The 12,144-nt window shown below is 37.6% G+C and overlaps 1 protein-coding gene across 5 annotated transcripts in view; it reads left to right on the top strand.

Moving 5' to 3' along the window:
- Window positions 1-6,310, top strand: part of FAF2 (Fas associated factor family member 2) — a 28,664-nt gene extending 22,354 nt beyond the window's left edge. For 4 of the 5 annotated variants that reach the window (XM_087887550.1, XM_034442876.3, XM_034442868.3 and 1 more), the window contains exons 6-11: window positions 152-237; window positions 471-562; window positions 2,057-2,234; window positions 3,500-3,671; window positions 4,665-4,808; window positions 5,541-6,310. In XM_087887550.1, coding sequence (XP_087743676.1) covers window positions 152-237; window positions 471-562; window positions 2,057-2,234; window positions 3,500-3,671; window positions 4,665-4,808; window positions 5,541-5,723 — 855 coding nt within the window. In that variant the 3' untranslated portion in view covers window positions 5,724-6,310. The remainder of the gene's footprint in view (window positions 1-151; window positions 238-470; window positions 563-2,056; window positions 2,235-3,499; window positions 3,672-4,664; window positions 4,809-5,540) is intronic. The other variant, XM_087887548.1, reaches the window with a different exon arrangement.
- The last annotated feature ends 5,834 nt before the right edge of the window (window positions 6,311-12,144 follow it).

Below are 12,144 nucleotides of genomic sequence, written 5' to 3' on the forward strand. Positions count from 1 at the left end.
TCCTAGGACAAAACAGCCTTTTTTCATTCCATGCGCAGGTCAAAACACCCAAAATGTGGCCATTTGTTTTTAGGCATAGATCACCAGAAACCTGCAAACAATCTTTTTGTATATCTTCTATAATCCCATTTTTTAAATTCTGTTTTTCAAGGCGCTGAATGATGCCAAGAGGGAATTGCGCTTCCTCCTTGTTTACCTGCATGGTGATGATCATCAAGATACTGATGAATTCTGTCGGTAGGTGTTACTAAGTCAGCAAATTATCTGCGTGTAAGTCACTTTCAGTCACGGGAACTATCAGCTTAATCTACCTTACAAGCTTGTTGTTATGTGGGAAAAAGAAAGGAGGAAGCGCTATGAACAGTGCTGTGAACTCCTGAACAAAAGGCTGGATATAAATGTATCAAATAAATGAATAATATATTTTGTATGTGGCTTCAAGTACATTGTTTATTCTCCTCTTCTTACAGCAGTACACTCTGTGCACCAGAAGTAATTTCCCTCATAAACACCAGGATGCTCTTCTGGGCATGTTCTACCAATAAACCAGAAGGATACAGAGGTATGTCTTCTTGTAACATATCTGGCCTTATTATTCAGAAGCAACGTTGAATGTATTCATTGGTACTTTCGGCCAGAGTAAACGTACACTGGAATAGTCTTAGCTGCTGTGTTATACATATTTCCTGGGAAAGAAATCCCATTAAATGTTGGTGTGTTCTGAATTTTTAAATAACTTTTGAAGTTATTTGGAAACTTTAAATCTTCAGTACGAGACTAGGTAATTTGGAAAAAGGTATTCTTGGACTGATGTGAATGAAAATAATTGAATGGAGTTCCATGGGCATTTCCGACAATAAAAGTATATATATAATGGGTAATTATAAAACTTTATATTATTATCAGAGATTTTTAATCCACACACAATTTAGAACTAGGAATAACTAGCTTAAAAAAGAAAGGGCTAGTAAGGATCTGCAAAATCATGCTTCCAGACTGCAGGGAAGGGCAGTAAAATTCCATGTGTGGTTTTGTGTAAGCAGGTAAATTTTTTTAACATATGGTAGTCAGGTCAAGCATGCAGTAATTAACAAAGGAAATGTATTTTGGAGTATGATGAAAGGAAGTGTCAAATCAGAAAAGGAAGTTCCATATTGAAGATAATTTGGAAAGAAGCTGAATAAAATTTCCAATAATACAGGGACTTCATGAATCTATGGAACAATCCATTTGGAATTCACATTGAGTATATTATTAAATCTAATAAGTAGTATTGATAATAAATTTGTCCTTTTAAAAAATGAAGTTGCATATCAATAATGATCCTGGATTATCAGATGAAGCTTTGCCAAAATGTATTTAATAAATCAGGCTTTCTAAGCAAGAGCAGAATGTTATCCAAAATACTGGTCTTATAGCAACCTTTATTCAGTCCGCCTTTGACTGATACTGGATACTGGAATCCATAATATGGCAGGAATATGTTATTGCTTCTGATTGTTTTTTGAAAGTAAGTTTTAAGAGTCAGATAATTAAATATCCATCTGCCATTTTTGTATGTTCCTATCTGGTCTTAGATCTTTTGAGAAAGTTCTACTCTGGGTTTCACAGGTCATTGAAGTACAGATTGTTTGCCATGAGAAATCCGATCTTGGCATCCAAATTATGAAATTATTACTTTTTGAGACCACATTTTCAATATTCCATTGTTTGATATAAATTGTATCATTCTATTATGCTTTTAGATTCGAACAAAGAAACAGTTCCATCATAGGAATAAATGTGGGAGATTGAACAAGGTTTTTTTACAGTCCATTATGGAATAAAATTATAGCTCTGTGATAAGGAATATTTGAATAAAGATCACACTTGAACCTCTGTCATCTTGAATTACAAGATACTTATAACAACAGAAAAAGGAAATGCTTTCCTCTGAAAACTGCCAGAGTGGCTATTAATAAGAATTGAGAGACAAAATAATGTAGTTCAATTTGAATGTTAAATATTGCCTTGCATTCTAAAGCTGCAAATAGTGACCCTGCTTTGTTTTCCTCAGTGTCTCAGGCTTTGCGTGAGAACACCTACCCTTTCTTGGCAGTGATCATGCTGAAAGATCGTAGAATGACTGTGGTTGGAAGGTTAGAAGGACTTATCCAACCTGATGATCTTATTAACCAATTGACATTCATTATGGATTCCAATCAGACGTACCTGGTGTCTGAGCGTCTGGAAAGGTATTAAGCAGAAAAATAACACCTCTTTGTTCCTTTGTTTTATTCCAAAATATTTTAATATTGGATAAAAAAATGGAGTATGATAATTCGTTTCTAACAAATAATATACTGGTATCTCATCAAAAACTCATGGCACTTTACATGATATTACATTCTTTTCTGATTTAATTTATTCTCAGTCACTGAAAATTGAGATTAATTAGATTCATAGGTCATATTATGGCTTATGGTTGTTTTAATTATAGATTGCTTAATAAGACAGTTTGATTGATATAACACACGAAGTAATAAACCATAATCTGGTGAATTTGATTCACTCAGCACTGACAAATTATGTGAAGTGTTGTATGAACTCAGGCATTCTGAACTCTGAGGACCTTGCTCAATGGGAACCAGGAAGATATTTAATGCCTCATGATATCAGAAATGTGCACCATTCAACTTTTATTTATCTACTTCATGACCAAATTAATAACTATGCACATAACTGGTAGATTATATGCTATGACAAGAAATACTACAGGAGGTTAGAAGATTAAAATATATTTTGGCAGCATAGCAGAGAGAACCAGTAGCATGATTTATTGCTATGGTATAGTTACACCAAATTGAAAATATGTGAGCTACAGTCCATCATTAAATTTTGACATCACCGTGACAGTGGAAATTATAGTCTTGCCACTGTGGCCTTTGCTACCCAAAATGAGGTAGGGAGAATAGGGAGGTATTGTCATAGCCCCATCAGAGCCTGAGTCTGAGGAGGAGAACGGGACAGAGCTAGGGCCAACGGAGAATCAACCGGAGGAGCAGGATGACACAGTCCCTGGTCCCTCAGGCCTGGGAAAGGTCGCCAACAAAGGGGAGGGGGTTCAGGAGGACCAGGCGGGGGAGGACAGGGCAGGTAGTGGAGCAGAGGAACGATGGAACTCCGGCAACAAGCAATTGGTTATTTCTATGAAAATGTTTTGCTTCTCGTCCAAGAACCTTCTTCAGTTCTAACTGTGAACTGAAGAAGCTTCTTGGACGAGAAGCAAAATGTTTTCAAAGAACCCAGAAAGTCCAGTTGCCTTTTGGAAAAAATGTCTTTGGGACATACTGCTGTCCAGGGCAGCCATATATGTACTCAAGTTGTGATAGAAAAGTGGTCAACAGTCCTAATTCTAAATGCATCTTCTTATTTTAGAAAGTCAGAAATTGCTATTCTAGAATTTCTAATTTAAAAAAAAACCTTGGTTAATTAGAACAAATTTCCTTTTCTGTATTAGAGAAGAACGAAACCAAACTCAGGTCCTGAGGCAGCAACAGGATGAGGCATACCTGGCTTCCTTACGGGCAGATCAGGAGAAAGAACGTAAGAAAAAGGAAGAGCGAGAGAAGAAGAGGAGAAAGGAGGAAGAGGTGCAACAGCAGAAGCTGGCAGAGGAGAGAAGGCGGCAGGTAAGAAGGGATATTGATTGGCATAGAGTAAATTGTGAATTAAAGGATATAGTTTTGTAGTTGATTAGTCTATATATTAGATGTGGCCTGAGTACCCCTAGGGTTTCCCCAACTCCCTCTTACAGGACACGAAATCAATATTTTTTTGCTACCTATTAAAGATGTTTGCAAAAATTTTCACTCGTCTCATTATTACTTTTATTTGTTAAAGTTTTTTCCACAGAAAATGTTTATGTTAGTATCTAATAGGTTTAACATTTATTTTTACCTAATTCAATAAATATCTACAAATGCTTCAATTTTAATTTTTAATCTGGTGAATGTCAATAAATAAATATAACCCATATGAACAAAAGCTGTTTTGGAGTCCCCACCATAATTTTTAAGGGGGGGAGGGGTCCTGAACAAAAGGTTTAAGGAATACTGTACTAGGCTGAATACCAAGTGACCTCACCCATCAAGATTGAGCATGCAAGATGGAAATGAGTTAGGAGTCCGATGTTTAAATTTGTACTTCACTTGGATTTTTTTTTTGTAATGATAAAGTGTATAAAAACTTCTAATATATAGTTGATTAATTCATAAAGATTAAAAACACTACCTGTAGTCTGATGTGCTAAGGTGTCAAGTTCTGAAATATTTATATATGGAATGGCTCAAATTGTTCAAATTTATTTTTCCCCAAGAAGGAGAGACAGGAGCAGGAACTGGTGTGCATATTACACTTTCTTCTAGACATTTGCTAAATTCCTCTGTGCAGTAGAACTTTTTATCAGAGTTTCACTGAATATATTGGAAAAATTTAACTGCAGATTTTAATGCCTGTCAAATTTGATTATTAAGGAGTTTGACTCTGGACATTATTGTTAAAATCTCTTGCTTGAAATGTTGCATTTCCACATTTGAATCATTGCCCTAATACCTGTGTTTAGGTTTAGATTTGGCTATGTTCTTTGAATTGCTACTTATTCATCTCTCCAATTAACCCTCCAGAATTTGCAAGAGGAGAAGGAACGGAAATCTGAATGCCTTCCCCCCGAGCCACATCCTGATGATCCTGAAAGTGTGAAGATCATCTTCAAGATGCCCAATGACTCAAGGGTGGAAAGGAGGTTTCACTTTACACAATCTTTAACTGTAAGAAAAGGAGGGGGAAAATCATAATCTTATGAGTGATGAATGTTTTTATATGACTGACCTTCAGAAATGTGCACCCTTAAGCTGCCACACCAAGCAACCAAAACAGCAGTGTGGAAATTGTGGGGCTCAGTCAAAGTGTGAAGCAAAGCACACTGTCCTTACCTTTTTTTTTTTTTGCAGGGCTTCTGATTGTTCAGTTCTCATCTGACCTAGAGTTGTGCCAAATAAGTTAAGCTATGAAGAGACACTTATTAAGGAATTATACCTCAGTTTCCCACATGGACATCCAGTGTTTATTTTATTATACTATTCAGGCTCCCAAGGAAATGAATGGATTGGACATGGAATATCTTTTCATGCCACCTCTCTGTTGTACCACCACCTCCAAATATTTGGAGGAATTTTCAGGGGATGGTAGAAAGGAGGAGGAATTAGGGGTGGGTGGAAGGGATCACTTCTTTTTTTCTCCAGCAGGAGCTATTTGTTAGTGGAGTTTTGTTCATCAAAGTCTGGATCCGAGCCAGTATCATTTTTGTTAAAACCAGGGAATTATTTACAGATCATAGGAATGTTTTATTTAACAAAGGGTGTGATTTCTTGAAGGTCTCTACCTTGACATTTAAAGCTTTCTACTCACTGCACCGTACCAGTCTTCAGTGGCATTGTTGTTATGTGAACATTTGTTCATTATACTTCATCAAAACAAATCCTTTTGTGTAATTTTTCCAGGTGATCCATGATTTCCTATTCTCTTTGAAAGAGAGTCCGGAAAAGTTCCAGATTGAGGCCAATTTTCCCCGCCGTGTCCTGCCCTGCCTTCCTACAGAGGAATGGCCTAATCCACCCACGCTGCAAGAAGCCGGACTCAGCCACACGGAAGTTCTCTTTGTGCAAGACCTTACGGACGATTGACATTTATCCAAAATACAGAGATGGAAAGAGAAATTCCTATTATAATACAATATTTTTTTTAAAGACTGCTGCATACAAATGAGGGATCAGAGACTATATGGCCTGGCCAGCCATGTCATGTGACTGCACTGGCAGGAGAAACTGCAAACTCGCACACACTCAGCCCCTTTTACATTGAGAGGGCAGACGGGAGGAGCCACAATTGGCGTCCCAAGAGAGGGTCAGAAATGCAGCTTTTGGTAAACGCTGCTTTTATTGGAAATAATTTACACCATCATTTTGACATTTGAAAATTTGACGTTCTGCTGCTTTTGACAGCTAAAGAAACGTACCTGTGAGCCAGGTTGAGATCTGTCCCCCACTGGGGAGAGACAGATAGAAGGTTATTTTCTTCCAGCTTCTCACTCTGTAAAAAATACCTTAAATATATCTTTTGCTTTGTAATGACCAAAGGAGAATGGGTTAACAATGATTTTTTTTTTCTAAATATGGAGCTGTTGATATTCTTAACAACAGAGGTTTTTCTTCTCCAGGGTTGTTAGCTGCATAGTGTAATAAACTCTGCCTCTAGTGTGCCTGTGCTAACACCTGTCAGTGTCTTACTGTCTCTTCAATTACCTAGCCCAAATGTACCAATCTGACATAATGTCTTGCCCCAACCATGTGCAGACCTACAACGGTAGTAGAGCATCATTCTGGAATTGACACTGTTTTTGACTTTAACACAGCCTCACTCCATTTGGGATGAGCCTTTTTCTGTGCTAGTGTAAGATGTTTGCAATTTAATCTGATGAATCTGCAGTGGTGACTGAAAAAAAAAAAAGAGAAATCAGCATGGAAGAATGGACTCATAATCTTTGCTGAGCCAGGTGAGTAGTAAGGTCATTTGTCAATGTTGATAGGTGTTACAGCCACCTGAAAGGCTGCAGGGATGATGAATTGAACATTGTGATTGGTATCTCTGAATTTTATAGTATTTTATAGTTCATGTAGACAGATCTTTTTAATAAGGTTATCGCCTCAAAGTTGGATTAGGACTTTCTTGCCCATGAAAAGAACTAAGATCTAGCAGAGGTTTCCCAATAGAGGGAGGGAGCTGGTTGGCAAATTTCTCCAAATTCTCTTGCAGTTGCCAACTTCTAAACAACATATGTAGCAACAGGGTAGGATTCAGAGGGACTGCAATCAAAGAAACCAATTTTTGACTCTTCTACTAGATGAGCACTTCTGAATCCAAGTGTGACGGTGGTAGATTAAGCCAATTCCATCTCACAATTTGGGTTCCTGCGATCAGAAAACCTTTTTCTCATGACTTTTGAGCTAACAATGTAATTGATATGAGAATCGTTTTGGACTGTAGTTTTTCCTTTAAAGGTACAAACCTTGCACGTAAAATCCACTAGGTTCTTGTATCCCTTCTTGTGATTGAGAAACCTTCAGCCCCCTTGCTTCTATGTTAAACATGCAAATAATATTGTTTCCTGCAAGGGGTAGCATAGGATCAGGCATGAACTCATGCAGTATTACTTTTCATTTGCTATACTTGGCTTTCCCTCTGTGTTCTGTTTGACTTGGACAGAAGCAGAAGTCCACTAGTCTTCTCCTATGTCTTATCAACAATTAAAAGGGAAAAGCTGTTAAATAACTTGGAATTAAAAGGAAAACTATGAAGTAGGAACTTAGTCTCTGAATTGTGTATGCATATGTGTAGTGAGTTTGGGTGACCTTAATGATGGTATATGTGCACATGTACTAAAACATAATATACATTTTCCTCCATATGCATTAAAAGACCTGATGATAGTCACAGACTAAATGGTGATTAAGCTACTGCTAAAGATTGAAAGCATCACATTCCTAGCTGGGGATTTTATGCTTCATTCTCCCACCCCCAACCCCCTTTTTAATTTTTTTTATGATGATGTAAAGGAGAAATGGGAATGCTGAGTATTTGGATAGAATACCAGTGCAGCACAGCATTGGTGAGTTTTATTTGGTTTTTTTTTTAAGTTCCCTTCTTACCCCTATGGATGATATCCATCTTCCTCAATCTCGGATCCTCTACCAGAGACCTGGGAGTTTGGGGGCTCTGCACAGTATCTTAGCTGTTCCTAGCACCACACTATTCTAGACAGAGAAAGCTCTGATGATGTTCCTGGAATCTGTTGGAGCCATTCTCCCAGCTTAGGAGTGACGTCCTCAAGTGCTCCTGCCACCAAGGAACCACTTTGGCCTTTAGTTTCCATATCCTGTCCACTTCCTCCTCCAGGCCCTGATACCTCTCCAGTTTCTCATTTGCCTTCATGATGTTGCTGTCATGTAATAAACGTTAAATAACTTTTTAAAATACATTTTAACAAAACAAAAAACAATACAAATGTTGGATAGAAGAGGAAAAAAAATAAGGAAAAGTAATAAAGTGGAAAAGAAAAAAAAAGCCCCAAAATGAAAAAAAAGTAATAAATGACTTCCTATCTTCTTAACAGCAGTTATAGGTACATTTATATTCCTCTCAGTGAGCCCTTTTCTGTAGAGTCTAGTCCAGTGAGAGCAAACCTAGGACACACATGTCAAAGGTGACACACCGCAACATTTTGGATGACATGCCAGGATTCACCAATACCCAACAACAACTATCCTTGAAAGCATGTCCTATTTTTGTGGAGGCTGTGTGAGAATGGAGTGTGCTCTCATGCGGCCTCTACCATTTGAAAGTTGTGCCAGAAGGGGGCATGGCTTTGTGTGGTTACAGAAGCTGCAGAAGCCATGGGAGAGCATTCTCTAAAGCTTCTTCAAGGCCTTGTGCAACCCACAGCTGCCTTGGATAGGCCATTGGGGCCTGTCAGCAGAAAGAGGACACCGCCTGAAGGTAAGTGGCATGCAGCAGATTCTGAGGATCACACACAATTGTTTTGCTTTCTTTTGCTAATAAATGAATGCGTAAAGAATTTTTGCACTTTTGTTCAAGGGTGGCGTGTTGACATGCCAGCAGAGTCAAGCTAGGCATTTTGCTAATTTTTGACCTGGTGAGCCCAAAGGATTCACCATCACTGGTCTTCTTTGTGGTTCGAGTCTGGGGGTATTTATCAGAAAAACCGGTTTGTGTACTTGGTGCCTTTATTCCATGGAAAATAACGTTTTGAGAGTTCATATTTCATGATGAAAAAGATGCATCCAGGGGACCAAAATAGCATTATTTAATAAGATAAACACGACTAGAAGTAGCCAAGTTTGTTTATTTCTTTTGTCACTGTTTTCACACAGATATACATTTTTGTACAGGTAGTCCTAGACTTCCAAACATTTGTTTGGCAACCATTTCAAGTTACAACAGCCCTGAAAAAAGTGACTTAACCAATGTTCTCACAACTAATTGCAGCATCCCCAAGGTTATGTGATCAAAATTTGAACACTTGGTTGCAGTGTTCCAGGATCATGTGATCTCTGTTTGTGACCTTTCTAGCCAGGTTCCATCAAGCAGTCAGTGGGGGAAGCTGGGTTCAATTAACAACCGTGTGATTTGCTTAATTGGCAAAAAGGTCATAAACGCGGGTGCAATTCACTTAATAGTCGCCTTGCTTAGCAACATAAATTCTGGTTCCCATTGTGGTTGCAAGTCAAGGACTACCTGTATATCACAGACAGACAGATGAATGAAACTTTGTCTTGTGACTGTAGGCATTTATCTTCCAGATTTGTAAGACACTTGGATTGGGAGATGAGACTAGAAAATATCACTTTTCTCATCTAAAGTAGCTTAACTAAACTAAAACACGGCTCTAGTCAGTACTTTGTATTTCACCAGAGCTGTTTCATGATAATCTAATCCTAGATTATCCAAGGAAAAAAATGCAGTCTTTCAAGAAAGCAAAAATGTTGGTAAACTGCATCTTGTGATTATCTACCACGTAATGTGCTGTATCTGTTACTAATTTTATCTCCCCAAAAAGCAAACGTTATTTAGGAACCAAAGCCTAAACAACTTCTGAGTTCCCATTTGTATTTAAGGGTAATGCTAATTTTAGGATATCCAAACCTGTACCGCAGGAATCTGGATGACTAATAGATGGCAGCAGAGCACTTTCCTGTCACTTAGTGGTCATCTGGATTTTGCAATCGGATCCCTTAGTATTAGGTGATATTAAAGGATGTGGTTAACTCTGAAATATTTAATTCCTTTTCAAGCTCAAATTTATTTTTGTAGAGGCTTTTGTGGGAGGCATACGAAATAACTACAGCTAACATTTTCTTGGGACTAAATGTCTAATCTTTCTTTGAAAGCTATCCTTGAAGGTCAATTTGTTACCAAAGGGTACTGAAAAGGAATAGAGCATCAACACTAGGACTGTGAACACTTAAAAACGATTTGGAAGAAGTGCTTTGGATCTCCTCTCTTTCCTGGATTCTGTGTGATCGTGACAAGAGTTGGATTAACTTTTATGAACTGACTGGTTAAAGTACCGTATTTTTTGGAGTATAAGACGTACCTTAATTTTTGGGGAGGAAAAAAATTCTGCCTATTAGGTATTCATCTGGCTAGCATCCTTAATCTGGTCAGCTTCAGCACATTAGTTTGCTGGAAAGAAACACCCTCGACTCCATTTGGTCAAAGTGATAGGTTCTTTTACTATAAGGATTAATGGTTGCAAACAAAGCGAGGCTAGAATTACTTTCCTGTGTGAAGCGTTACGAATTTTCCCCTGCTCTCTGGCCCTCCCCCCCCCTTGATCAGTCCATCTTTATCCAATGAGCTTTGGAATAGGTGTTTTGGGAACGACTCAGTTGTTTGCTGCAATTTGTCTTCCTTTCCCAGGCTCCATGGCCTTGAAGACTGGAACAGGCTGGCTTCCATCATGCTTGTCACTGGGCCCTTTGCCCATCTCTACCTACTACATGCCAATTGCCTATTTCCTCTTCCCCATCCCTTGCAATTCATGACAGGATGCTAGCAAAGTTGAAAATGGCAAATCTTGACTGCTAGTATCTTGGATGGATGGATGAAAGCAAGATGAGGGAGTACGGAAAAATGACTGGGCCATTCTGAGGCCTAAACAAGGATGAGACTGTAGCTGGTTACTTTGTTTAGAAAAAGTCTGTTTTCAGTAAGTGGTTTAAGAATATTCATGTATGTGTGTGGCAAAAGAATAAATTTGTTTCTAAAGACACATTGATTTGATTGTATATGTGGCTGAGAGAATTGGTGAAAGTTGCAAGAGTGATGAGAAGTTCTGAATGTGAAACCATGTTTAGGTTTTATCAAGAATCAATCTTGGCAAGAAAATGAAGGAAAAGAAATGACAGTAACAGAAACTGCAAAAAAGAGAAACAATGAGTCCTGTATGGAAATGTATTAAATTACATGTTATCTGTCCAACAAAATGAATGAAAAATTGACAGAGATAGATATTGCTTAATGTGTACACAGAGAAAAAGATAACTGTAAGCAATTTCAAGTTAAGATTAAAAGAAGCAAAGAATATGCAAAAGCAATTATTGGAAATTAAAACTTGTTTTGGAAGTGGGTAAAGAGCTGAAATGAAGACAGGTTAAGGGTATTTTAAAGATCTGCATTAGAATGATAGTGATACAATGTGAGATCATTGTGAAATGGTAAGACAAAGTTAAGTCATGAATATAAAATGCTTATGAGGCTTGAAGCTGTATCTGCATGATTGTATGTGAACCATGTTTTCTGTCTGCAATAATACTGTTCTCCCACACATAGGGAAATGTAGCTGAACACATGACTGAATGGAAAAATTGGAGCAGCAAGTGTGCCTGGGAATGTGTCAGGTACAATTATGATAAAAAAGATGTGAGAAATAACAGTAAATGTATATGTATCATCTAAAAACTCTGAAAGGCTGATTATAATATTGATATTACTAATTATTTCCAGATTTATTCTAAAGTTCAGGGTAATCTACATAGGTATCCCCTCATTTCACTCCTATAATAAACTTGAGAAGCACGTGTACTGAAATTGACTGGGCCAGGAAGGAAAGCAAGCATTGCAGTCAAATGAATACTTAAATCTTAGTTAAAGCTTCCTGAATTTGTTCAAAGATGCTCCTTCAGGCATTTTTTTGTATTTTTTTAGCATGTATGCTACTTTCCAGGGTTAAATATTAACCCTGATATTTAACATTCCAAAGAGATACCATAAACAAATTGCCGCTATTGTTTGAGCCGTTTTATTTTGCTCATTTTTAGAGAATGAACTGCTTCAAATAGCACTGAAAAGATTGAAGTTATTTGCATAAAGTATATTAATATCCACAAATTTTCAATTGCACTTTATTTCCTCTGCCAAATAGCTGCTGGAACTTCATTACTCTCACACTGTATGCTAGCTTTTTAAAAACTATAGGGAAATGTTGCTCATGCTCTAGTTTTATTGATCCATCACTTTTAAGACTGG

Source organism: Pantherophis guttatus, chromosome 2 (genome assembly GCF_059756535.1).
Source record: "Pantherophis guttatus breed Tessera chromosome 2, ASM5975653v1, whole genome shotgun sequence".
Classification (NCBI taxonomy): Eukaryota; Metazoa; Chordata; class Lepidosauria; order Squamata; family Colubridae; genus Pantherophis; species Pantherophis guttatus.